General features: G+C 38.0%; 3 protein-coding genes across 6 annotated transcripts; 2 read left to right on the top strand and 1 right to left on the bottom strand.

Moving 5' to 3' along the window:
• Positions 1-5: 5 nt before the first annotated feature.
• LOC106172648 (uncharacterized) lies at positions 6-3,390 on the bottom strand. The gene is made up of 3 exons (XM_013553442.2): positions 3,051-3,390; positions 2,332-2,560; positions 6-1,948 (listed from the first exon to the last, which is right to left on the bottom strand). The coding sequence occupies exons 1-3, from the start codon at positions 3,232-3,234 to the stop codon at positions 571-573; spliced, it is 1,791 nt and encodes a 596-aa protein (XP_013408896.2). The 5' UTR covers positions 3,235-3,390; the 3' UTR covers positions 6-570.
• A 1,817-nt stretch (positions 3,391-5,207) lies between these two features.
• On the top strand, positions 5,208-10,608 carry LOC147760282 (uncharacterized). 2 transcript variants are annotated; one of them, XM_087019287.1, is made up of 5 exons: positions 5,208-5,393; positions 5,755-5,997; positions 6,797-6,902; positions 8,565-8,803; positions 9,484-10,608. In XM_087019287.1, the coding sequence occupies exons 1-3, from the start codon at positions 5,390-5,392 to the stop codon at positions 6,823-6,825; spliced, it is 276 nt and encodes a 91-aa protein (XP_086875413.1). In that variant the 5' UTR covers positions 5,208-5,389; the 3' UTR covers positions 6,826-6,902; positions 8,565-8,803; positions 9,484-10,608. The 2 variants fall into 2 exon arrangements, with proteins under 2 accessions (XP_086875413.1, XP_086875412.1); XM_087019286.1 differs by lacking the exon at positions 6,797-6,902 and having other exon boundaries at positions 5,250-5,393.
• Positions 10,609-11,928: 1,320 nt separating this feature from the next.
• Positions 11,929-18,038, top strand: LOC106152495 (uncharacterized). Of its 3 annotated transcripts, none has more exons than XM_013526103.3 (6): positions 11,931-12,085; positions 12,721-12,865; positions 14,600-14,848; positions 15,118-15,257; positions 15,573-15,678; positions 17,155-18,038. In XM_013526103.3, exons 2-6 carry the CDS (start codon positions 12,862-12,864, stop codon positions 17,325-17,327), a joined length of 672 nt encoding a protein of 223 aa, XP_013381557.1. In that variant the 5' UTR covers positions 11,931-12,085; positions 12,721-12,861; the 3' UTR covers positions 17,328-18,038. The 3 variants fall into 3 exon arrangements, with proteins under 3 accessions (XP_086875411.1, XP_013381557.1, XP_086875410.1); XM_087019284.1 differs by having other exon boundaries at positions 11,940-12,085; positions 12,789-12,865; XM_087019285.1 differs by lacking the exon at positions 14,600-14,848 and having other exon boundaries at positions 11,929-12,085; positions 12,789-12,865.
• The last annotated feature ends 6,596 nt before the right edge of the window (positions 18,039-24,634 follow it).

Here is a 24,634-nt window from a genome sequence, read left to right as displayed (position 1 = left end):
TCAAATTCAATTTTGTCTTTATTCTTATCTATAATATATAAAATAAAATATTCCCCATGACAAAAAGCTCTTACATTTGTGTACCCTTATTACACAATGAATGGTTGAGAAAAAAATGAGTATTTATATTGATAATATTCATATATATTGCACAGTTTATGACTGTGTACCCTTATTACACAATGAATGGTTGAGAAAAAATGAGTATTTATATTGATAATATTCATATATATTGCACAGTTTGACTGTGTACCCTTATTACACAATGAATGGTTGAGAAAAAATGAGTATTTATATTGATAATATTCATATATATTGCACAGTTTATGACTGTGTACCCTTATTACACAATGAATGGTTGAGAAAAAATGAGTATTTATATTGATAATATTCATATATATTGCACAGTTTATGACTGAGAAAAAAGAACACACATTGCACAAAGTATAACTGAAAAAACTGACCACTAGTATTTATACAAAAATATTGCACCACGTACTTATCTACTAAAAATCCTTTCACAAAAGCACCTCAGACTAGGCAGAAACTAAGCTCTTGCTAATTTACCCATTAGGCTTTCTTATTTCTTTTCCTGCACGCTTTACAGTACCAAGTTTTAGATTTTGGCAGTCCTTTTAATCCAATACATTTTGGGTGGAACCACTCATCACAGCGGTCACAACCCACCATATCACCTTCCTCTGGAGATTGACACACACAGTATAGAGAAGCAACACCATTAGTGACTATAGCAGTATTTTCAGGTGGACAATTGAACTCTAACCGCCTGGTTACAAGTTCAGGCAACACATGTCTATTCCAGAGCATGTCCAACTTCCCCACCATATGTGTTATGAAAGTATCATTGCGTTCAATTCTAGTGAATATCACATCAATGGGGGTCCACACAACAAAATCACAAAATAACACGCCGCAAATGTACATTTGCAATTGTGCCTGGGCAAAATACTTATGATTTTGTTTCACTTGCAAATTTTCATCTATATAGACTGGAAACTTTTCCAAAAAGGGTTGGTCTTTCAGACTATAGGGGCACTTCACCTCTAGAACCCCCTGACCACAGCAGTTGCATCTCACTATACTGTCTGGTGAGGCACCTAGGCAGGGGTTGGCTTGGGAAATAAACAGTCCAGCTCCTGTGACGCTGCACTGTTTGTGGATGTTGGGGATACTGCTGCTTGTCAATATCTGTCCTTTGGGAAAAACTTTCTTTTTCCCTTCACCATATACCGCCTTGTACAGGTTAATGGCATCTGCCTCATGAGCATTTCCCCACGAAATTGCTGGCGACTGCACTGCTTTCCCAGCAGAAGCAATTTTCTTTAACAGAGAAGGCGCAGGAGATTCTTGATTGGTAGTCAAACAGTCTCCAGCAATTGAAGCTGTTATTCTTCCCACACGCTGGTCATGCCAGGCCTTAGAGTTTGCCTGTGCTCTGGTCACTTGCTCTACATAAGTTACTTGAGCATTGTTTACTTCAACTTTAGCCTTAGCACTCTCACAAGCACTTTCAAGTTCTTCCCCTGAAAGTTTTTCATTCCCATCTGCATACAAAGACCGGAGTGGTGGAGGAAGTCTTTCCTGAGATGGTTTTGGCCCTAAACCAACAAACCTATCCTTGAACTCTTTGAAGAGACTTAGGCCGACACATGATCCAGATGAAGCGAGTGACTTCAAAAATTCCATTTGCACTTCTGGGGGGTCTGGTTCCAGAACACGCCTGGGCTTCTTGCTATGTGTTAACTTCTCTTTGGCCTGAGACGTATAAAACTTGATATCTGCAACCTTCGCTGGCTCTACATTTTCCACAAAGCAGTCGTTCCACTGACACGCTGTATCGGTACATGCTGTAGCTGTGATTTCAAGCCTGACTGCTGCCTCTATCTTAAACAGGAGAGCTCCAGCATGTGAACATGTCTCCCCTAAGCTGAAAAGTACAAATGAAATTCATGAGAGATACCAAAACATAGCCAATTACATACAATAATAGTATCTTACTCCAATGCATGTGGATAAATAAAATCTAGCTTTCAAGCATAATTCACTCAATTTCTATGTAAATATGTATAGCAGTCTTTATTGAACTTGCAGTGTTTTTCCCCCTCAATGCAGCAAGTCACACTTTACATTCAATCCTTATAATATTTTATTTGTACATAAAGAAATCTGTATTGAACCAATATAACCAATATACGGAAATGTATGAAATAACTATCATTGGTACTAATATATGACCAGCAATTGCCCAAAGATTTTACTCTAGCAAGTACTGTAAAGACATGTATTATGGAAATTTAAGTAATGACTTACCCAGCCATGCAGTCACAGTGGGCTGTAATAACAGCTCCAGTGCTTTTCACAGCCACCCAGGGATGATGAGGAGTTTCTGTAACTCTGTATGATGGCCTAACATCAGCTTTAAAAATGAAATTTCCACTCTTTGTCACAAGATGGTACACTGTCTGGACCCAACCAGATGTGAAAAATGTGTGTGCTTCTAGAGAACGGTAGTTGTCCATGGCCTCTAGTGAGTACAACCCTGAAAGAAATTCCAAAATTTGTCAGTTTTCAAGGACAGGTAATTTAGTGCTGGTTTATGAAAAGACACACACTCACTAATACAAATGCACAGGTCATTTGAAATGTGCCTCTGTGCTGCAGATTAATCTTGACGCAACAAAAAAATCCATTAGTCACCAACAACAAAGGGACAGCCGATAACTTGAGTATACTAACTAACTATACAAGTGCCTAGTATCACGTACTGATCGGGCAAAAGGATTACTTAGTAAATACTAGTTAGAAATGTATAATTTAATTAAACACTGTTCTATCTTTCTCCTCATCAATTCTTTCAAACTACGATTAAAATGATACGATACAAATTAGACACTATGGTGTATTATTTATGCCTCACACGTTTGTTCATTCTTCTCCATAAATACCACAAACTGGATTACCAAAACCCTAAAAACAGCACAAAGTAGTGTAAACCTTACTTAAGTAGACTTTTTAAAGTATTTACTTACTTGGGCTCTTGATCAAATAGACGAAAATATCAAGAGTCCTCACGTCTGGCCATTGTTTAGGATCGTTTTCCCACTCATCTGCCGGCAGCTTATATGGGCAAATTTCCTGTCCACAGAGCTCCAGTTTGTGCCTATATCTGTTGGCCGAGTCTGGACGAAGTCCTTCTTCGTATTGAAAAGACATTTTACCACTTGAACTATATTAAATTCCCTTTTTTTGAAGAGCCTTTTTGTCACATCTCCATTGCAGTACAAGGAGAGATAGCGCCGAACGACCGATTTAGCCCCCACGCGGTTGGTTGTTAGGGACTATTTCCGGTTGTGACGTCATTCCGACTGCGAGAATATACAGCTTGTTGGAAATGTTGAAATTCTACAAATTACAGGCCATCGCACATCTTAAAAATTTGATATGTTCAAAAAATATTGCCAAACTATGAAAAAACAGGAACAGATAAAGAAAAAAACCCTTAAGCTGCATTTGGCACAGTTCAAAAGTCAATGTTTACAATGACGTTTTGTGTGCGGCCATTTTGCTAATCGCCAGTAACTTTAGAGAATACATGTACTCAGTGAAATCGATACACGAAGACTTATTCGGTGTATAAAATGTAACTTAAGCATATACTGTATTGTCCCATCAAATTCATTAGTATTTAAATCTACTGTTCATTCCACAAACACATGTACAACTTACCTGTCTCTATGCCTTCGTCTCCCGCCAAATTTTTTTGGGGCTACCACTCCACGTTTTGAAAACGAGGCCAAATCTAATATTTTCCAAAATAACCGTCAAATCAGCCAGTGGCTCCCGGGCTGTATGAATCCGTTCCAACACTCTAAGTTAGTTAATCGATTGTCTTTTTAGGTGTGGTTTTTAAAATGATATCTTAAGATAATTACATGCATTATTGAAATGATGCATGTTCTTTCTTGAGTGAATCCATAAGAGATTAGTACGGAGGCTAGCCATCTTTGAAGGTCCGCGTGATCCGATGGCAGACACAGATATCAGAATAATTACGATAATCACCGTTTCGGCGTTTCACCGTTTCATTATATTTCTGTGTGTTGTTAAATATGTATTTATTGTGGAATTTTGAATTTTAAATGAATATTTATTGTCCCTTTAAGATAACCAATGTTCATGACAGGCATGCATTGGGAACGTTTGAAGATTATGCGCCGAGCTTAAAAGGAAAAAAAATGTCTGAATGTGATTTAAAACGCGCTGCCGGCCCTTAGTATTACGTAATGTTCCGGCCATATATTGATGTCGTAGACTGCATTCCCACAGATTTTAGATCGATCTATCCCCGTGGCGAAATTGCAGTCAGCTTAGCCGGCTTTAATGTCTGTCCCGCCTACTTAAAGCTGTAAGGGGGTAATTAACTTTCGTGCACTCGGCTGACAGCAATTTAGCGTGAACCCCCAGGGAGTTAGGTCGATCCAGATGGATCGATCTAAATCTGTGGGAAACCAGTCTTAGATTGCACATACTGGAATCACCGGAGCCGCAGGCGAATTCCAGTATGTGCACTTATTTCCAACGTGACCCTCCACACACATAAGTCATTAAGTGATGGTAATTACGTAACACTGAATCATGCCTTAGTTACATAGAACCAAGTGTGGTAAAATTTGACGTAATTTTAGGAAAAATAACCAATAAAGTGCATCTATTTAGAAAATTTGAGGTTAGAATACCTTTGTTCAGGGTATGCTTGGTAAAACCGATGTACGGTACAAGAATATAATGGCGTATTGGAGTTTAATTTACAGTGATAATATTTATTTATATATTTCCTTATATAGGCATTGTGGGTATTTTTGTGCATTTTTTGGGTCACAATATGGATTATTTGACACATAAAACCTTTCTGTCACCGCCACTGCAATAAATTATCCCCGAGAACAACCACTCACACTACGCTAGATAACGAAACTGCCAGAACATGTTTAAGGGGGTAAAAAGATGTCAAGGCACGTCTAATATTACTGTTATAGGCCTACTTAACTCTTTACTCCACTCACCGATTTCAGATCTTGCATACTTTTAGATAGAATCTCTTCGATACGCATTACGATAAGGGAGCCTGTCTCCCACTAACAGAAGTTTATGGTAATTTTCTTTATCGGTATATGGAAATTCATAAAAAAAAAAAAAAAAAAAAAAAAAAAAAAAAAAAAAAAAAAAAAAAAAAAAAAACGGTAGCACTGATGTTTAGGTAGACGTCGCATGTTTCAAAATCTTAAGGCTGTCGTCAAGATCTTCGGCCTTAGACGCAGTTGTTGCAATCTTTCTTTTGTCGGATTAAGTTGTGAAGTTTACTTGCAGAATGGGTGAGTAGTTTATAGTAAATCTATGAAAGATGTGTATTTCATTTTATCATAAGGAATGTTTATTATTATTCTTTTTAAATTAGTTGTTGCGTTGCTGTTTACAATATACTTTGATTTGAACCGGAAACATGGCGTATCGCATTTGACTGTGTGCTGTATTTTTAAATATATTTTTTTAAATTCAGAAGAACGTCGTACTTTCTTGAAGTAAGCAGTTTCGGTCGGAATGCCGGAATTTTTTCAATTCAGTTCAATGACACACTACAACATTAATTCCTTTTTTCAATTATTCAGATACCAATGCATCAAAAATTATAAAGTTAACTCGTGAAATAATCGAATGACTTTTTTTCCTTTCCAGGAAACTCTCTCTTCTCCGGGTGCAATGTGACAAATGCATATCAGCCAATGTCCGCAGAGTGCTCTAATCCCAATCCGCTGGGGCCATCCCCTGTCTGCACATTCAATCCTTTCTTCCTGTTGTTCACCGCTTCTGGATTCCGTTGTATGTGCCCCCGCGGGACGTTCCCGGCGTATTCGCCTTCCACTTCCTTCAGTCCTAATGACAATCCTGAATATCCAGTCGTGTCATTCTGCCAGTCAGGTAATAATAATAATAATAATAATAATAATAATAATAATAATAATAATAATAATAATAATTATTATTGTTGTTGTTGTTGTTGTTATTCTTCTTCTTTTCTTCTTCTACTACTACAACATTATTATTATTATTATTATTATTATTATTATTATTATTATTATTATTATTAGCAACAGCAACAGCAGTAAAATAACTAGTAGTAGTGAGCCTTGCGACATAATTACACTCCCCTATTTCGCATACTGCGGCGGAATGGCGGTCCCAAATTCGAACACCACCATTTGCATTTCGCTAAACCCACCACCTCTCTTAAGCCAAAAAATGCAATTTATTCAACTTTTTTCCGCAAAATATTCTAGTTACTGGAACCCCCTGTACTACGGACGCAGAATGCAACATTAGGGCGACTGACTGCCTGGGCATTGTAGCCCCTTTAACCAATCTAAACAATCCCAATTTAAGGGGAAGGGTGAATGCAGACCTTGCAAAATATTATTCACATTATTTCCCATTTAGACAAATAAAAAACAAACAAACAAACTAACTGATTAATTAATCGATTGATTACAGTATTTGCATTAAAATGCAGTGGGTTGCTCTTGCCTGCGTGTTATCTCGTTTCAATATTTCAAATTTGTGACAGTTAACCGAAGAATGAAAACGGCTGAACTTGCCTTGAAATTTTGGAAAAGGAAAGGGGTGTTGGTGGCTTTCTCGTAGGTTTACCCGTGGTAGCAATGATATATACATACGCATTTTGTAAACTATTGCTTTGTTGATATCCTCTTTTCACTTGCAGCCGACAATAGGTTTTATTTGCAGTTTTAACGACCGTACTACTGTGGATGCCACGCCCGTCTACTTATGTAACCCTGGCGCAAGTACATGCGCTGCTTACGGCACAAGCGAGTTTTATAGGATTTCATGTACACTCAGTATAACGAGACTGAGGGTCGTGTAACAGAGTAACAGAAAGTCCGCCACCCATTTTGTTATAATGGTTAGCCTGACCATGGATATATTTCCATGGCCAGACATAAGTCTGTCAAAATCTGGGGCGAGGCTTACCTGTACAAATATATGGGAAGCCAGTGTCGGATTTAGAGGGGGGTGGGGGTGGGGGGCCAGGGGGGTCCTGACCCCCCTCTCAATTTCTGGTCCCCTCTTGAATTTAGAATTTGCTTATCTGATTCATAGTTCTAAATCGTAGCAAAAGGCACCATTCGCCCTCTAAAATACCAAAAATTTCGAGGCCCTTTAGCTGGCCCGAACCCCACGCCAAGTGTGTGTTTGTGGATGGGGGGAGAGTCGGCTTCACATTCGCCCCCCCCCCCCTTTCAAATAATCCTGGGTTAGGCCCCAGGGAGCGGTCTTTCTCTCACGAGGGATTTTCCGTCTCGTTTGACCTGGTCTCTCTTAAGTTTTGTTTTGTCTGTGTGATAGGTCTGTTGAAAGGAAAGAGACAGAAGTTTCATCTCTGGTCACACGTGAAAGTCAACAACGTTTACACACTCCTTTGGTAACAAATAATGAAAACAATTGTAAAGTAAAGGAGTCAACATGGAAAGTGTAAAATATAACCATGACACGCTTCAAAGACATCACACGAAAGTGTTTGAAAATGATTAAAAATAATTAAAGGCAATGTAAGGTTGTGACTTCTGAAGGAGTATTATAGAAAAAAGTATTATGTATATTTTTTTGATGGGGGAATGCATTGCTATTGCTACATGTACAATAAAGTTAAATATCATATCGCTCTTACTAAAATGTCTCGATACATCAACTAAACTTTGAAAAAGAAATACTGGCCCCAGCAACTGAGATAATATCAAGAGTAGGCCCACTAATACCAAAATTCAGGATTATTTGAGGGGGGGGGGGGGGGGGTCAGCAGGTGCATTGCCGACCCCTGCCTCCCCCCTCAACGTGTGGTTCGGGGTCCTTCAGGGGCCCCCAAAATTTTAGTATTTTAGAGGGCGAACGGTGCTCTATGGTGCGGTTTAGAACTATGCTTCAGATAGTCAAAATTCTTATTTCTAGAGGGGACTAATCTGCCATTGACTAATGAAAGTCCCAGCTACTGAGATAATATCGTGAGTTTGCCCACTAATACCACTAATGAAAGGTTGGACTTGTTTAGCAGTGTAAGGACTTGATATCAATCTCTTCATCGTATTCTAGCTTAGCTGACTAATATTAAGGTGTCCATGCAGCTGCTGTAACACTCTTCCTGATAGGGTAAAATATGTGCATGTGACCATGTAACGTTGGTAACAAACATGATGGCCACTAACATTTTTATAATATTTGAAACCGGGGCCTGTAAACATTCCATGCATGTCCGTCGCTATTCCATAGTTTAAATCAGTTTGTGATCAAGAGCATACGAAAAAATTACGAAAAAATTGGTATTTATAGGAATGTCATAATTTAAGCTATTCGCTATAGAACTGAAATACAATGCAGTCTCTATTTATATGTGAAGTTTACAATGCATTTATTGTAAAACATGGATCTCATACGAAGAGTTGTTATCTCTTTAATAAGTCACGTGTCTTTTACAGGTCCACCTGAGAACACGCCAATCGTGAACGGGACTGTCCTTTTCTACCAAGGTCTGGTTCGGGATTTCCTTCCAATTTTATTCACGAAATATCCCAATGTGGTACCGGACCCGGCCGCAACAAACCGTCTGACGTACCTCGCTCAAAATATTTATGAGACACTCTTGCCGTAATTGCCATTATCCCACTCTTAACGGATAGGCCTATACTAATGATGAATTGCGCTGATCCCGGTTAAGGTAAATTATTTAGTTATAATGGTTAGGATTAGCCTGACGCAGGTTGGTCAAAATCTAGAGCGAGCCTTACCTGTACAAATGAATGGGAAGCGGACTCTCCATCATGGGGAACTCTGTTATGTTACACCATGATACATGTAGATTATACGTTCATTGGGCCTCTGGAATATATTGTAACTTAGTAGTCCATCTATCTATCTATCTGCCTGCCTGATTGTATCGTTTCTCTCTTTGTTTATTGTATTTTTTTTTTGTTTCTCGCTCACTTTGGTGAATACTGAGTATGCGGATAACGTTTTGCGGATACTTTACGTAATTGGTGACATTTTTCGTCAGTTGTTATATTTAAGCATGAGCTATATTCAACCCAAACTGTAGTTAATTTTTGAGATTATTTAATTATGAATGTACTGTAAACCGTTTTTATCGCAATATATTTAATAATGATTAATTTTAGACATGATATATTAGGTGGCATTTCTAAAACCATGTATACACTGTAAAAACAGTGTTTAGCTCCTACACACATTTCTAAGCGCCTATTTTGTCTCATTTTTCGACGCGTTTAGCTCCTAACATGCTTAGCTCCTTGACATGTTACACGCTTTTAGACCGAATGTGTTTAGCAGTATGACGCGTTTGACGTCTAATAAATGTAGGGTGTATTGTTTAACTTTTAGGTGCTAAGGGTTTCAACTGCTTAAGTCGCACACACGCGCACGGACACGATCGACAGCAACACTGGTTGATGTTTTACCCGGAGAATTACACTTACGCTGAATATGTCGGTTTTGTGGATACGGATACTTTATTCGTGTCAACTGTCACGCCAGAGGATCTCTTCCTAAACGGAAAACCCGTAGTCATTGGAGTTTATGGAAGTTTACTTAATAGCTGGTGGAGAGGAGTAGCCCTGAAGACAAGTAAACTGTTTGGAAAACCAGAGGTGATGAAATGCATGGGGTATTTTCCCGTCATCGTGAAAGTTGAGCACATCGTTAAATTGCGACATTACCTCGAAAAACGACACAATAAACCATTTGATGATATATTTAAAGAGTATACAGTCGTAGATATTTTCTCACAGTTCAACATCATGTGCCAGTATATATACACATTTCATCGCAGTGAATACAATTTTCGCATTCAAAAACGCCCGAATGGAAAGTGGATGAAAGAGAGCCAAGGCAGGATGCCTTTGAAATTCTACCGTGATAATTTTACAGCGAAGGAACACACACCTATTGCGCGAGTGGCGATTCACTGGCGTTATCACGCACCCCCAGAGGAAGAAGTTTTATTGCCTCCTTACAATTTAAAAAGCTACTACCCCCAAGCTCTCCTCGAAGGCATTTGCCACTCGGGTGGGTTTGACATTTGCCCTGACCACTGCAGGTATTTCAATAAAAGCAACATTCATAGAAATCTTTTCAATTTTGAATACTCCGACTGGACGTGGGATCCTGCTTGTGACAGGGCTCAGAAAAAAATACTATGCGGATGTTAAGCGTTTAATTGAATATTACAGATTAAACGATATGAACCTATTTGGTGAAAAAACAGCTGATGTCGCTTGTGAACGTATCTTCAGGTCGGTAAAAGTGGACATAAGCAAAGTTATTCATTAGCAAATGATAAAAACTCAAATTATCGGCCTACACTTCTTATGTCCAGTGTGTGTATATACGTACCTGTATGCTGGTCACGGTAATATCCCACAATTATATTCTGTAGATATTATAAGTGTTGATATTATCTTCATTAAGTCATAAATAAAATATGAGCGTGGTATGATACTAAAGATAGTTATGATTTAATTGGAGTTGGAACATACATGTAATTATGCATTATCTTTGTTGTGAAAAGGTGATAGGACACCAAGGGCAGCTGGTCCCCGTTTCACAAAAAAAAAAAAAAAAAAAAAAAAAAAAAGAAAAAAACTTAAGTCGGTTTCCCCGACTAAGAGCTTCGTTACCAACGTAATTAAGTCCTTACGTCACTAAGTCCCGTTTCACAAAGAATCTAAAAGGTCGCTTACGTCGTTTTTTTTTTCTTAGCTGCTAGTCGACGAAGCCTAGCCTCCTCGGGAGGAGACTTAATTAAGTCAGCAAGCTCAACTAAAATTCGGTAAATTACAGCATAAACAACAAAAAATTGGAAAGAACATACCCCCTAAGCTAATGTTTTACTGTTATTTGAAGTTGTATTGAAGTTAAAATAATCAATAAAGTTCAAAAACAAACTTTGTTTATATTTGAATGATTTATATTGTTGATAAACGATCGTTCTCCGTCGAAAAAGGTCATGGGACTTCATGTCTTGTTAAACTTCAGGGATTTTTACACCTTTTCTTGAAGAGTTTCTCGTGCACGTCGACTACGGTAAGCACACCGAGTTAGGACTTTAGATTCTTTGTGAAACACGCCTAGTCGACTGCAGCGTAGTCGACCTACCTTGGTCACTCAGCTCGAGCTAGTCAACTACGGATTGAAGTTTCTTTGTGAAACGGGGGCCTGGACTAATTCCGACTCCTCAACAGTACAAGTTTGGATTGATCATTTATACCGGTATGTAAGGGATGACAACTCTTCATTTTGGTGGGGAAAGTACCAGAAAACGAAACTTTCTTGGGGTTAACGGCAATTTCCCACACTTACAATGGTTTATGAATCCGTTCCAACACTTTAAGTTAGTTAATCGATTGTCTTTTTAAGTGTGGTTTTTAAAATGATCTTTTTAGATAATTACATGTATTATTGAAATGATGCATGTTCCTTCTCCAGTTAATCTCTTAAGAGATGATTAGTAGGCTAGCCATCTTTGAAGGTCCGCGATGGCAGACACAGATTTCAGAATAATTGCGATAATCACCGTTTCGGTGGTAAAATTGAATTCATTATATTTGTGTGCGTCGTTTACAGTGTACTTCTTGTGGAATTTTGAACTTCATATGAAGATTTATTATCCCTTTAAGATAACCAGTGTTCATAACAGGCTTTGCTTTGGGAACGTTTGAAGATTATGCGCCGAGCTGAAAAGGAAAACAAATGTCGCTGCATGTGATTTATATCTATAAACGTGCTGCTGTCACTTTCCATTAGGTAATGTTCCGGCCATATATGTATTAGTGTTTAAGAGTGCACTTAGTAGAATCACCGGGACCGTAGGCGAAGTCCAGTATGTGCACTTTTTTCCAACGTGACCCTCTACTGGCTCTACACATATAAGTGCTGGTAATTACGTAACACTGGACCATGCCTTGGTAATATGGAGCCAAATGAGGTAAAACATTAAGCTTAGAATACGTTTGTTCAGGGTATGTTTGATACAGGGATATAATGGCGTATTTGGATCATGACATATTTCATTAACATTATCATTCTAACCATTAATCATGTGAGATATGATATCTGGAATAAAAAGCACTGTTTATGACAATGTATACCTGCGAGGTGATCATTTGTAAATAAAAGCACAAATAAGTTGAAGTGGGGCGACAAATTGTGTATTTCTAAAATAAAGCGTCTGAAGGAAAGGTTGTCTTTGAATAGACAAATTATTTTAAAGCATATCTCTAAGACTTATGGACAAACGGGTCTGAATTTAAGGGCCATTTTTTATTTGTCTGACACAGGGGACTTTTTTGTCACTGCCGCTACAATAAATTATCCCCTAGAAAGACCACTCACACTACCGCAGACCTCTGAATCAGTTTAAGGGGGTATTGATTTGACAACGAGCGTCTAATCGACCTACTAAACTCGTTACTCCACTCACCGATTTCAGATCTCGCATAATTTTAGATAGAATCTCTTTAATACGTATCACGATGAGGAAGTTTGTCTGCCACTTACAGTAGATTATGGTAATTTTCTTTATCAGTTTATGGAAATTATTCAAAAAACCATGTATTTCAGACCGAGGGTTTCCCTCGAAATCGACAGTAGCACTGCTGTTTAGCTAACGCACGTTTCAATATCTTAAGGCTCTCGTCAAGATCTACAGCCTTGGACGGAGTTGTTCTTTTGTCGAATTTAGTTGTGACGTTTACTTGCAGAATGGGTGAGTCGATTTGATGTTTACAATATACTTGATTTGATTTGAACTGGCGACATAGCTTATCGCATTTGACTGTGGGCTGTATTTAAAAATTCAGAAAAAAAAAAAAACTTTTATGCTCTTTGAAGTAAACAGTTTTGGTCGGCTATGCTGGTTAATGATGCCTCCGGGGAAAGTGTCTATGTCGAACACAGGACTCCGTGAATTGCTGTTGAAAAGGGACGCTAGTATAGACCCTTTTCATCTTTTACAAAAATAAGAAGTGTGCGTGACAGGTACTGCGACCCACAGGGGTCATTGTAGTCCTCTGCTGTTTCCAGCATGGCAATGCTAGGTGTAGGAGATGTACAAGGTTCGTATTTAAAAAGGCCGTTTGAAGCGTGCACTAGTATGTGTCAAACTAAAAAGGTGGCTGAAGCACAGAAATGCGTCAACTGTAGGCAAGAAAACAGAACTATTTGGACGGAGGATCGAGCAATTAAATGTTTTATTTCTCAGTTTAAATACGGTGCGCTGAACAACTAGATTTCACCTAAGCGTCCGAGCCTTGGATGCACTTTCTTAAGTGATGACGAACTATAGCTTCAGAGTTCTTTTAAATGCTTTCGACAATAAAGATAGGCGAAAGAGACACGTTATATTTTTTTCATCAAAATAGCCAGTAGACTCGCACACGGCTTTCTAGTGTATGGACAGGTGCGTACGTCTTAATTATATTACATTTATATTCTTCGTGTGTCTCTATCAATCTTGATACTTTGAGCCCCATTTGTACACATCAGTAATACGTGACTGGATACAAGAAAGTCGTGAAATTTTTTGAATTCTTTGTAAATAGAAAACCCCGTGTAAAACTTAACAGCTTTTAGTTTCTTTTTCCATAACTTCATGCTTAGTCTTTTCTTTCTTTTAAATCTTCAAATTTTTCTTCAGATCTTTATAATGTTTTTTTTCGCGCATTGTTTTCCTTGAGTTCTATTTGCCGATATTTCGTTAGATCCGCTGATTAACTAAACTTTTTCTGATTTTTTATTTAAACACCGTTGACCTCCTAATATTGTAGGTTTTCTTCGCGCCTTCGAAATGTTCGGCGCAAACGCGGCGCACTGCTCTTGATCCAAACCTGCTAAATTTTCCTTTCTTTCTACCGATGTTGTTTACCCATATTTTTCATTCTAACGGGTCTGTTGGGAACTTATAAAATTCATGTGTCGATCTCGCTTACTATAATATAAGCAGCGGGACACACAACACGTAAACCCAGGCATGGTTTTCAGCACCACTGTAAGTGATTCGACATAGCAAGGACTCACTTTCCCTCGATGAAATTTTCAACATGGAAAAGATGAAAAGGGTCTATACGAAGTGGTTAGTGACCTGAGTAAATACCGCCTTTTGAACCTCTAGTTCCACATATAACCGTGCATTAACTTGTAAACACAGTGTGTGTGAGTGTGTGTGCGTGTGTAAAAAGATAATGAAAATAAGCACATTTTCACTATTGAGGTAGGCAAAAATCGGTGGAAAAGGTTTCTCAACTTATTCCGGTTCGTTGAAGCCACCACTGGCTTAATTAGGAGAGAGAGAGAGAATGAGAGAGAGAGAGAGAGTTTTTCTCAGTTCAGTTTACACTACAACGTTCATTGCTTTTTTATTTCAATTATTCAGCTACCAGTACGTCAAAATTATAAAGTTAACTCGTGAAATAATCGAATGACTTCTTTTTTTCCTTTCCAGGAAATTCCCTCTTCTCCGAGTGCACTGTGACAAATTCTTATCAGCCAATAGGCGCGGACACATTATGCACTAATGCAAATCCGCTGGGGCAATCCCCTGTGTGCACATTCAATCCTTTCTTCCTGTTGTTCACCGCTTCTGGATTCCGTTGTTTGTGCGCCCCTGGGACGTTCCCGGTGTATCTGCCTTCCACTGGCTTCTCTCCTACTGACAATCCTGAATTTCCAGTCGTGTCAAGCTGCGAGACAAGTAATTATTATTATTATTATTATTATTATTATTATTATTATTATTATAAGCAGTAGTAGCGGTAGTAAAAGAACTAGTTGTAGTGAGCCTAGCGTCATAAATACACTCCCGTATTTCGCACAATGCAGTAGAACGGCGAAGATAAGTTACTGAATTACCCCACGGTCCCGAATTCGAACAACACCATTTGTAGTTTGCTTAACCGTTCACCTCTCGTAAGCTAAATGGAATTGTAATTTATTGAAGTGTTTTTCTGTGAAATATTCTAGTTACTGGAACCCCCTGTACTACGGACGCAGAATGCAACATTAGGGCGACTGACTGCCTGGGCATTGTAGCCCCTTTAACCAATCTAAACAATCCTAATTTAAGGGGGAGGGTGAATGCAGACCTTGCAAGTTTGCTCACGGTAAACTATTATTCACTTTATTTCCCATTCAGACAAATAAAAAACAAACAAACAAACAAACTGATTAATTAATCGATTGATTCCATTATTTGCATTAAAATGCAGTGGGTTGCTCTTGCCTGCGTGTTATCTCGTTTCAATATTTCAAATTTGTGACAGTTATCTGAAGAATGAAAACGGCTGAACTTGCCTTGAAATTTTGGAAAAGGAAAGGGGTGTTGGTGGCTTTCTCGTAGGTTTACCCGTGGTAGCAATGATATATACATATGCATTTTGTAAACTATTGCTTTGTTAATATCCTCTTTTCACTTGCAGCCGACAATAGGTTTTATTTGCAGTTTTAACGACCGTGTTACCGTGGATACCACGCCCATCTACTTCTGCAACCCTACCACAAGTCAATGCGCCGATTACAACCCAAGTGAGTTTTATAGGACTTGCATGCACACCCGGTATAACGAGACTGATAGTCCATGTGACAGAGTAACAGACCTGGGCTCCGTATCTCGAAAGGTTCGCTATGTTGCTCACGTGCGCAAGCGTCTCGATTCCATAACTCGCCCATACTCGTCCCATTTAATACATTGTAGCCTCTATTTGATATAGCAATTCTCAATACGCGATGCTTTCGAGATACGGGGCCCTGACCATGGAAATATATCGTGGACGTGGGGCTAGGCTTGCCTGTTCATATAAATGGGGAACATTCTTTCTGCCACGGGGAGACTTTCTGTTTCGTTATACCGGCTCTCGTTACACAGGCTTTTATTTGTCTTTTATTTGAATGTGAACAACGTTTACACATTCTTTTGGTGTCAAATAATGAAGAACATTGGACACTTAAGGAGCCAACATGGAAAGTGTAATAGAAAATCATGAAGTGATTCAAAGATATCACATGAAAGTGTTTGAAAATATTTAAAAATAATTAAAGGCAATGTAAAGTTGTGACTCTACTTCTGACTTAGTATTATAGAAAAAAAAACAAAAAAAAACATTATGATTCTTTTAATGGGGGAGTGCATGTAACAGAGTTGTTACACTATGGTTAAATATCACACCGCTCTTACCAAAATGTCTCGATACATGAACTGAATTTTGAAAAGGAAACACTCGCCCAAGCAACTGAGATAATATCGAGAGAAGGCCCACTAATACCGATAAACACGTAGGGATCCAGGATTATTTGAAGGGGGGGGGAGGGGAGTCAGCGGATGCGATGCCGTCTCCCTACCCTCACTTAGCATGTGGTTTGGGGTCTTTCAGCGGGACCCCCAAAATGAGGTATTTTAGAAGGCGAACGGTGCTATTTGGTACGGTTTAAAACTATGATTCAACTAGTCAAAATTCTTAAATCAAGTCAGGATTAGAAATCTTAATCCGCCATTGACTAATGAAAGGTGCATTTGTTTAGCAATCTAAGATCTTTATATCAATCTTTTCATCGCATTCTAGCTTAGCTGACTAAGGTGTCCATACGGCTGCTGTAACACTGTTCCTGATAGGGTTAAATGTGTGCACGTGACCATGTAACGTTGGTGACAAACATAATAGCCACTAACTCTTTTATAATTTTTGAAACCGTTAACATTCCTTGCATGTCCGTTGCTATTCCATACTTCAACTCAGTTCATGACCAGGAGCATTATCATTATTATTATTATTATTATTATTATTATTATTATTATTTGCATTATTATTATTTGCATTGTTTGATAATTTACACGAAATAGATTTTTCCAGTAAAATGCATCATGTAAGAAAACATTGGTATTTATAGGAATGTCATAAGGTGTGCGTGCAGTATATTTTTCATGTGTACCTTACAATTAATTGTAAAACATGGATCTCATACGAAGAGTTGTTATCCTTCTAATAAGTCATGTGTCTTTTACAGGTCCACCTGAGAACACGCCAATCGTGAATGGGACTGTTCTATTCTACCAAGGTCTGGTTCGGGATTTCCTGCCAATTTTATTCACGAAATATCCCAATGTGGTACCGGACCCGGCCGCACCAAACCGCCTGACGTACCTCGCTCAAAATATTTATGAAGCACTTTTACCATAATTGCCAATATCTCACTCTTATCGTAATTGCAAGTAGGCCTATACTAATGATGGATAGCGCTGATCGCCGTAAAGTTTTATTGTTAAGTTATAATGGTTAGGATTGTCAATGTAATGCCTTACCTGTACAGATGAATGGGAAGCGGACCTGATATTGTTTTGTTATAATGGGGGTAGCCTGACGTAGGTTGGTGAAAATCTAGAGCGAGCCTTACCTGAACAAATGTATGTGAGGCGGACTCTCAATCATAGGGAACTCTGACACGATACACCAGAATAGACCATTGGACCTATGAAATATCTTTATCACATAGAAGCCTATATTTTAGTTGTCTATCTATCTATCTATCTGCTGGTCTGCCTGTCCGTCTTTGTTTTCGTATTTTCCATTCTTCTTTCGTCTTTTGCTTCTCACTCACTGTGGTGAATATGCGGATGTCGTTTCGCAGATAATTTCATCATTTGTAATATTTTCAAAAGCATCTGCTGTATTCAAAGCAAACTATAGTTTAATTTTTGAGATTTTTTAATAACTAATGTTTTATAAACCATTTTAATCGAAATATATTAAATAATAATTAATTTTAGATATGATATAGTAGGTGGCATTTGTAAAACCATGTATCTGCAAATTATGGATGAGTTAATATATTTCTAGAGATGAAAGAACTTACAATTGTGAACAGAGAAATAAAATCTATATCTGCAGGTACAGACTTGACATTTAATATGGAATATTTCAGTTTCGAAGGTATGCCTAGGTAAAAATGCATTCTTTTTTCAAAAAACTCCGATCTCATATAAGATATGTGAATGGAGAAGTGTGTAGTCAGGTGTATCGCTTCCAATTAACTGAATACCAGGTTTGTTGCGCTGCTGCATTATGTAATATGCAGTGATTTAATTGGGTAGTGCTCCTTTGGGCAGGTCAAAGCTTGGCTTTGGCAAAGCATGGTTATGTCAAAAAAGTATCCATATGTCGGCAACTACTGCATAGAAGAATTTGAAATTTTGCATGCAAGTGGTCTGTTTTGCAGTGTGTAAAATTAGCTATGCAGTGCACTGCAAATTTGTCAATCTGTGGCAGAATGGCGCGAAAAAGTCAGAGATTGCCAGACAGATAATTGCGCCAAACGAAACGGTCCGCACAGTTTTATAGAGTAATGCCCAGACTGATGTACCTACACAGAGGCCACATCCAATGTATTGAAATCTTACCACCAGGGCACAGGACTTACTGTCTGTCGGGACATGCTGTTGCAACTAAACAAAAACCACCCAGTCCGTTCAGAATGAGGGCTAAATTGCCACCAAAACGCATTTTTCAAGGCCCTTAGCGAACACCAAACTGGTTTTAGCTGGTTAGAATACCAGACGACCTCAGGGGAACCCACTGTAAACAGCAAAACATTGTTGTATGTTTCTCTAATGAACTGGGGACCTTGACCGTTTCTGAGTTGAACACTGAAACCTCGTGACTTTCTTTATTGAGGTCAGATTTCACCTGTACCGCTCAACTAGTCAAAACAGAGTTTACAGACATACAGAAGAGACCATCGACTAAGCGTGTGCCGCGTCTAAAGTGACTAAGGCCATTAACAGCGTCAGTAATTGGAGTGGATACCACATTGGTGCCAAAACACCAATGATGGTCATCCACGAAAACCTGAACCAGATCAAATAAAGGAATAATCTGGGAACCACTTGACTATCATTTGATAGGGGGCACCTTAGGAACAATTTTAGGTTGCACGGTAAAATTGCCGGTACCCACAGAGCACTTTTAATAGCAGATTACTTACAGAACCAAAGGAATGAGCAGCTATCTTGGTAATCAAAATCGCCATATTTGAACCACATAGATAACATGTGGGTAGGCCATTACTCGCCGAATCAATGGTCTACATGTTCTACAACAAAACTGGACCAAATTGGACAGATTTTGACCGATGCCTGGAATGTTATTCCAGATTGAACTCTAAAAACCTAACCCAAGTAATGCCTTGCCACTTGAGAGCGCTGGTAGCAGACAGAAGAGGTCAAGCGTAACAGCGACCGTTACTGTGACTAGACACTGACATGGGGGTTCTTTGTGAGGCGTGTAACTCTTTTACAGAAAATAATTTGGAAAATATGGAGATCCAAAATATATCTTTTAATTATTATCGTATGACATAGAATAGGCAATGTGTTTTTGTTTGCTTCTCTGGCGAATCCGATTAATGAACTGATGTCACAATGACATCAAAGAGATAATTAAAAGTTATTTAAACGCGATTTTAATCCTTATTTTCATTTATCAGTCAGCAAAATAGGAAAAAACTGATGAAAAATGATTGGGAAAAAAATATTCCATATTAAATGTCAAGTCTGTATATTTGTACATGTATTTATATATAAAAATTAGATAATAAAAGATATATAAGAAGTCATTTTTTGTTACTAAAGCCAACCAAATGCCAGCATATAGTTTCAAATATTATAACTGAGAGAATTACCAAAAGACATTGTTTAATATTACCCCCCCCCCCCAAAAAAAAAAAAAAAAAAAAAAAAAAATTAAATAGATTGTTCTGCTACATGTACCTTTCTTAGCTGTATATAAATGGGACCAATAAGTAGGTCAGATAAGTAGGTTAAATTTAGCACCAAATTTAAAGAGAGGAACAGTTTAAATCTTTTTTATTGTTAATTAAGTGATTAATTTGGTTTATCCTTTGGCATATTGAACTTATTTGAGTTGTACAAGATACTAGTATAAGTGGTTTATATGCATTACTGGGAATCCACGCTCCACTGACGCTGGGTCCATATGGGTCTTTAAAAGAGTTCTCCTCGGGACTTTCCAGCCACAAAGAATTTTCCTGGGATAGAGAACAGCATTGAAAATTATTGGTTGGCCCGTTCCTACACTTAAATTTGAAGTCTTATTCGATTTCTAATTTAATATTTATGTTTTAAATGACCAATGTGAAAGGAATGCATGTCCCCAAGAAACTTACAGACCTCCGTTCCTGGGAAAACATGCCCTGTGAAGGTGCGTTCCCTAGGATGTAGTGGCCTACCCGGACCTGCCAGTAGCCTAAAGCTATTTGTCAACAGGTTGAAATAAATACATTTCCTTATATGATTCAATATATCAAAAACTTGAATATTTCTTGATTAATTGTTGTGATAAGTTATGATAAATATGTTTTAAAAGATTCTAATTATGTTGTACATTTTTCAATTTTGTTCCCTGGTTTGTCGACCTTAACGGATATGGACAGAGTTTGTGATTTATCCGACGTCTGTTTTTTACGACATCTAAAAGTTGACTGTTATTATTTAGAAGGGGTGACACACGTGTTTTATTTTTTTGAGCAAAGGATAGAAACTTGAGACAACTAGCAGGTTGAAGAACGTTTTAATCTTCAACGATTAAAATGTCTTGATCAACGCTGCACATTTTTCACAAATCGCCAGTGCATGAGTATAAAGGTTAACATCTCTGTAAGAGGGTAATTACCTACTCTTGTTAGATACATATTGTGCCGTGATTAGAGGGAATAGGCAGGTATTACTTGCCAAGACAAGAGCAACACCCATCTAAATTTATAGACATTTGAAGGCATCGATGTATCGTCAACAAAATAAAAGGCCACCAGGATCTCTTTTGTATTTTATCTTCCTAATGTTCCTTAACAGACCCATACAGTTTTGACAGCCATAGGACTTCTGCTAGTGGGTACATGAACCTTTGAAATTCACCATGTTCAAACATGGTTTTGGGGGATGGGTGCAAAAAGTGGGGACAGTTCAAACAAGTGTATTTTTGATTGAATGTCTTATGAAGGGTGATATTTAACAAATACTATCTTCCACAGCAAAAAGTCTTATTCACCTTAAAGTGACATTAATCAAACCCAGCCTTCTATACGGCTGCGAAATTTGGGGACATACTCTAATTGCTAAAAGCCTTAACTCTATCAAATCTATGAACACAGTGCCTTTTGAACATGTCCACAACAAATTCTGCAAATCACTACTGGGAATTCAACATAACAGCAGTAACAAGCAGCCAAAGCAGAACTTGGCAGATATCCACTTACCAAAAGTGTATATAAACAAACAGCAGCATACCTAAAACGATTTACAGAAGCCCCAGCAAGACAACTTTTAAAAAGGTATATCAAAGTGAAACCCTTGAAGTAAAAACGAATGGAAACTAGAGACAAAATATGGACACAATCTACCAAACTTTTTCCACCAAACAGACGAAGCGTCCAGATAGATAAAAAATGAAATGAACAAGGCTTTCGACGACCACTACAAAATGCTATTTTTTGAGGAACTAGACAGAGAAAATGGACTACTGAGAACATATAAGCTACACAAATCATCTTATGAAGCCGAAGAATATTTAAATGCTCCCCTGACAAAACAGGAACTCCAGAACCTCGCAAAATTTAGAACCGGGGCCCAAGATCTAGGAATACATAGAGGCAGATTAAAAAAACCCACCCCCTTCCGCCTTAAAAGAGAATATGTAGACTTTGCAGACAAGGAGCAGATAATGAAATACACTTAATGATGCTATGTCCCCAACATGAAAAACAAAGAGAGAATCTTAACCAACAATAAGTCCAAAACACAGACCACACTGAACAATTCAAATCATTAATGCAATACAGAAATCATGACACAATACAAAATCTAGCTAGATACATAACAATATGTAACCAAGAAGGATCTGGTATTCTCTACCAATCACCACCTACTAAATTAGAGAAATATGTATGATATTTTAAAGTCAGTAATGTATATGAAAATACAGAAGGTACTAAATAGGATAATTTTCACCTCTGATAATTGGTGTATAACATTGAAGTATACACACTAAGTAATTACTATGTAATTGTTTGGTGAAAGCCTTTGTAATATTGTGCAAGAACTAATAAAGATTATTATTATTATTATTATCATTATTATTATTATTATTATTATTATTATTATTATTAACAAAATGCATTATATATGAATTTTGTAAATATATAAGAAGATGAGGAGAAAATAATCATATAAATGATTTGCATATTTGCTGCTGAAAGAATCAGGCATAAATCCCTTGGGCAAGTATTTCAGCCCAGTAAGGTCAAATTTTGTGCACTTTCACCTTGCTGCACTTGTCTGCTGGTTAGAATGACTGGCATTCTTTTTAAATGGGGGAACGAAGTTGCGAAGGGTCCATAGAAAATTTTCTTGCCAGACACCAGATGGGGACATTCCAAAAATGCTGAAATCACGTGGGTCGCCTTTCAGTACATGATTTCATCTGTCGATTCATCCGTTGACAGTGACCATAGGAATACTCGCATATTTTATGTGTGCCACAGCTTCTTTTTTATCTTTCTTCTTTCAGAGTTTTGATCACTGGTATTTAAGTGATACTTGATGACTCTCTGCGTCTAAGGTTGCAAACGCAATATGTCTACGAAAAGCTATGATGTAGTCTATTGTGTCTTAGAATTGGAAAACGAACAAATCTGAACCACAATGAGGAGAGTGTGGTTGAATTATAACAAGTGGATAGATCTTTTCTTTGCGCATAATGAAGTTTTGCGCTGCATGCAGGAACCCGATGCTGCTCTTTACAGTGTCTCTTGCGTCACTGAATAATAATCTTTAGCTTCATCGAGTTGTTATTCAACATTCTTTCAGTTGTTATTCAACATTCTTCGAAATTATTTGAAAAGGCATCCTTTTTCATTCCTTCACTGCTAACGAGTAAAGTTATACGCTTTGCCCACACTGAAAATCCCAAATCACCAAAACCCAACCTCACCAAAACACAACCAGATGTAATAATTAGACAAGGAGAGCGCCGCGTGTACCGATAGAACAATACCTCAAACGCTGTTACAGGGGCGGATCCATGATTATTTGAAGGGGGTCCGAGAATACGAAGCCAACCCCCCCCCCACCCCATTGGCGTGGGGTTCAAGGAGCCGCTTAAGGGACCAGGAAAAAATTGGTATTTAAGAGTGCGAATGGTGCCATTTTGTACGGCGTAGAACTATGATTCAGATAGTCAAAATTTTAATTTCAAGCGGGGATCATTGGTGTGATTTTTTTTTCGGAAATCGAAGGTGTGGGGTGGGGGGGTCAAGACCTACGTGAACCCCTCTCTAAATCCGCCACTGTATTACCAGATTAATGTGTAATGGCTTATATCTATGGTGACACAAAATTGTCACAGAGTAGTCCCAACAGCGCCTTTATATATCAAGTGTCTCCATGCGTAATGGCCCCGATGGCGACTGTAAAACGTTTGAGATAATAATATAATATACAATAACGGAAATCCATCACCAGGCCCGTTGCATGGAGGGTTCGGGGGATTAGAAAGAAACGCCCCTTTGGTCGGGAAAAAGGCCATTCTTGATAATATTTGATGTACGTACATGAAGGGTTCATTGTAAAAGGTCCATTGTTTCGAAAAATAACCACACTTTTGAAACTGCTGGCTACGGGCCTGATTATCCTATTGAATTCACGTCATTTTTTGTCTTTAATGTCTTTTCCTATTTGTTTTTATTTTCCACAGTTGCAGTAGCAGATTTAGGGGGGTGTCAGGAGGGTCCTGATCCCTCCTTTGACTTCTGAAAAAAAATCACAACAATGGTCCTCTTTTGAAACTAGAATTTTGACTAGCTGTATCATAGTTCTAAACTGTACCAAAGGTTACCGTTCGCCCTCTGAAATACCAAAAATAATTATGGGCTCTATTTAAAAATACACCTAAAACACTTAATAAGATGAGCGCATTTTTAGTAAAAGCTCTCAATTTTCTTAAGGGGATAACAACAATTCATTTTGGTCATAAAATGGACTTTCCTGAGGGTAAATGACAATTTCCTCATCTTTACCATTGGTCAATAAATGCATTCCGACACTTAAAGTTAGTACCTGTTGTTTTTTCTTAAAGTTGGGTTTTTTAAATATAATCAATTACGACATCTACTACATCCTTGGAGGTCACGTGGTCCGATGACAAGCACAGATTAAAAAAAAATATGTGGTAACCGTCGTAGAGTTTTTCTGTATTTCTGTGAGTTTTTTAAAAAATGTTTTTATTGTGAAATATAGATCTCATACGAAGATTTGTTATCCCTCTAAAAGTGCATTCATTGTCTTGTCGTTTTAGCACTTTCGTTGTTTACCACTTCAGATGAGACCACTCTACTTGTTGAACACCCAATAAATCGAAATTACAAACATATATAGCAATTTCACCGCAAGTTTTATTTTATTTTATTTATTCTGTAG

This window comes from Lingula anatina, chromosome 8, assembly GCF_051362555.1.
Source record: "Lingula anatina isolate TDL-2025a chromosome 8, LinAna3.0, whole genome shotgun sequence".
Taxonomy (NCBI): Eukaryota; Metazoa; Brachiopoda; class Lingulata; order Lingulida; family Lingulidae; genus Lingula; species Lingula anatina.
This window is presented reverse-complemented; position numbering and strand designations above follow the sequence as displayed.

Excerpts from the sequence above, each read along its gene's own strand:
- LOC106172648 (XM_013553442.2), bottom strand. The coding sequence starts at position 3,234 with ATGTCTTTTCAATACGAAGAAGGACTTCGTCCAGACTCGGCCAACAGA. Across the intron at positions 2,561-3,050 it reads CTATTTGATCAAGAGCCCAA|GGTTGTACTCACTAGAGGCC; the intron begins GTAAGTAAATAC and ends AATTTCTTTCAG. Across the intron at positions 1,949-2,331 it reads CACTGTGACTGCATGGCTGG|CTTAGGGGAGACATGTTCAC; the intron begins GTAAGTCATTAC and ends TGTACTTTTCAG.
- LOC106152495 (XM_087019284.1), top strand. Across the intron at positions 12,866-14,599 it reads GACGTTTACTTGCAGAATGG|GAAATTCCCTCTTCTCCGAG; the intron begins GTGAGTCGATTT and ends TTTCCTTTCCAG. Across the intron at positions 14,849-15,117 it reads CGTGTCAAGCTGCGAGACAA|TTACTGGAACCCCCTGTACT; the intron begins GTAATTATTATT and ends GAAATATTCTAG.
- LOC147760282 (XM_087019286.1), top strand. Across the intron at positions 5,998-8,564 it reads CGTGTCATTCTGCCAGTCAG|GTCCACCTGAGAACACGCCA; the intron begins GTAATAATAATA and ends TGTCTTTTACAG.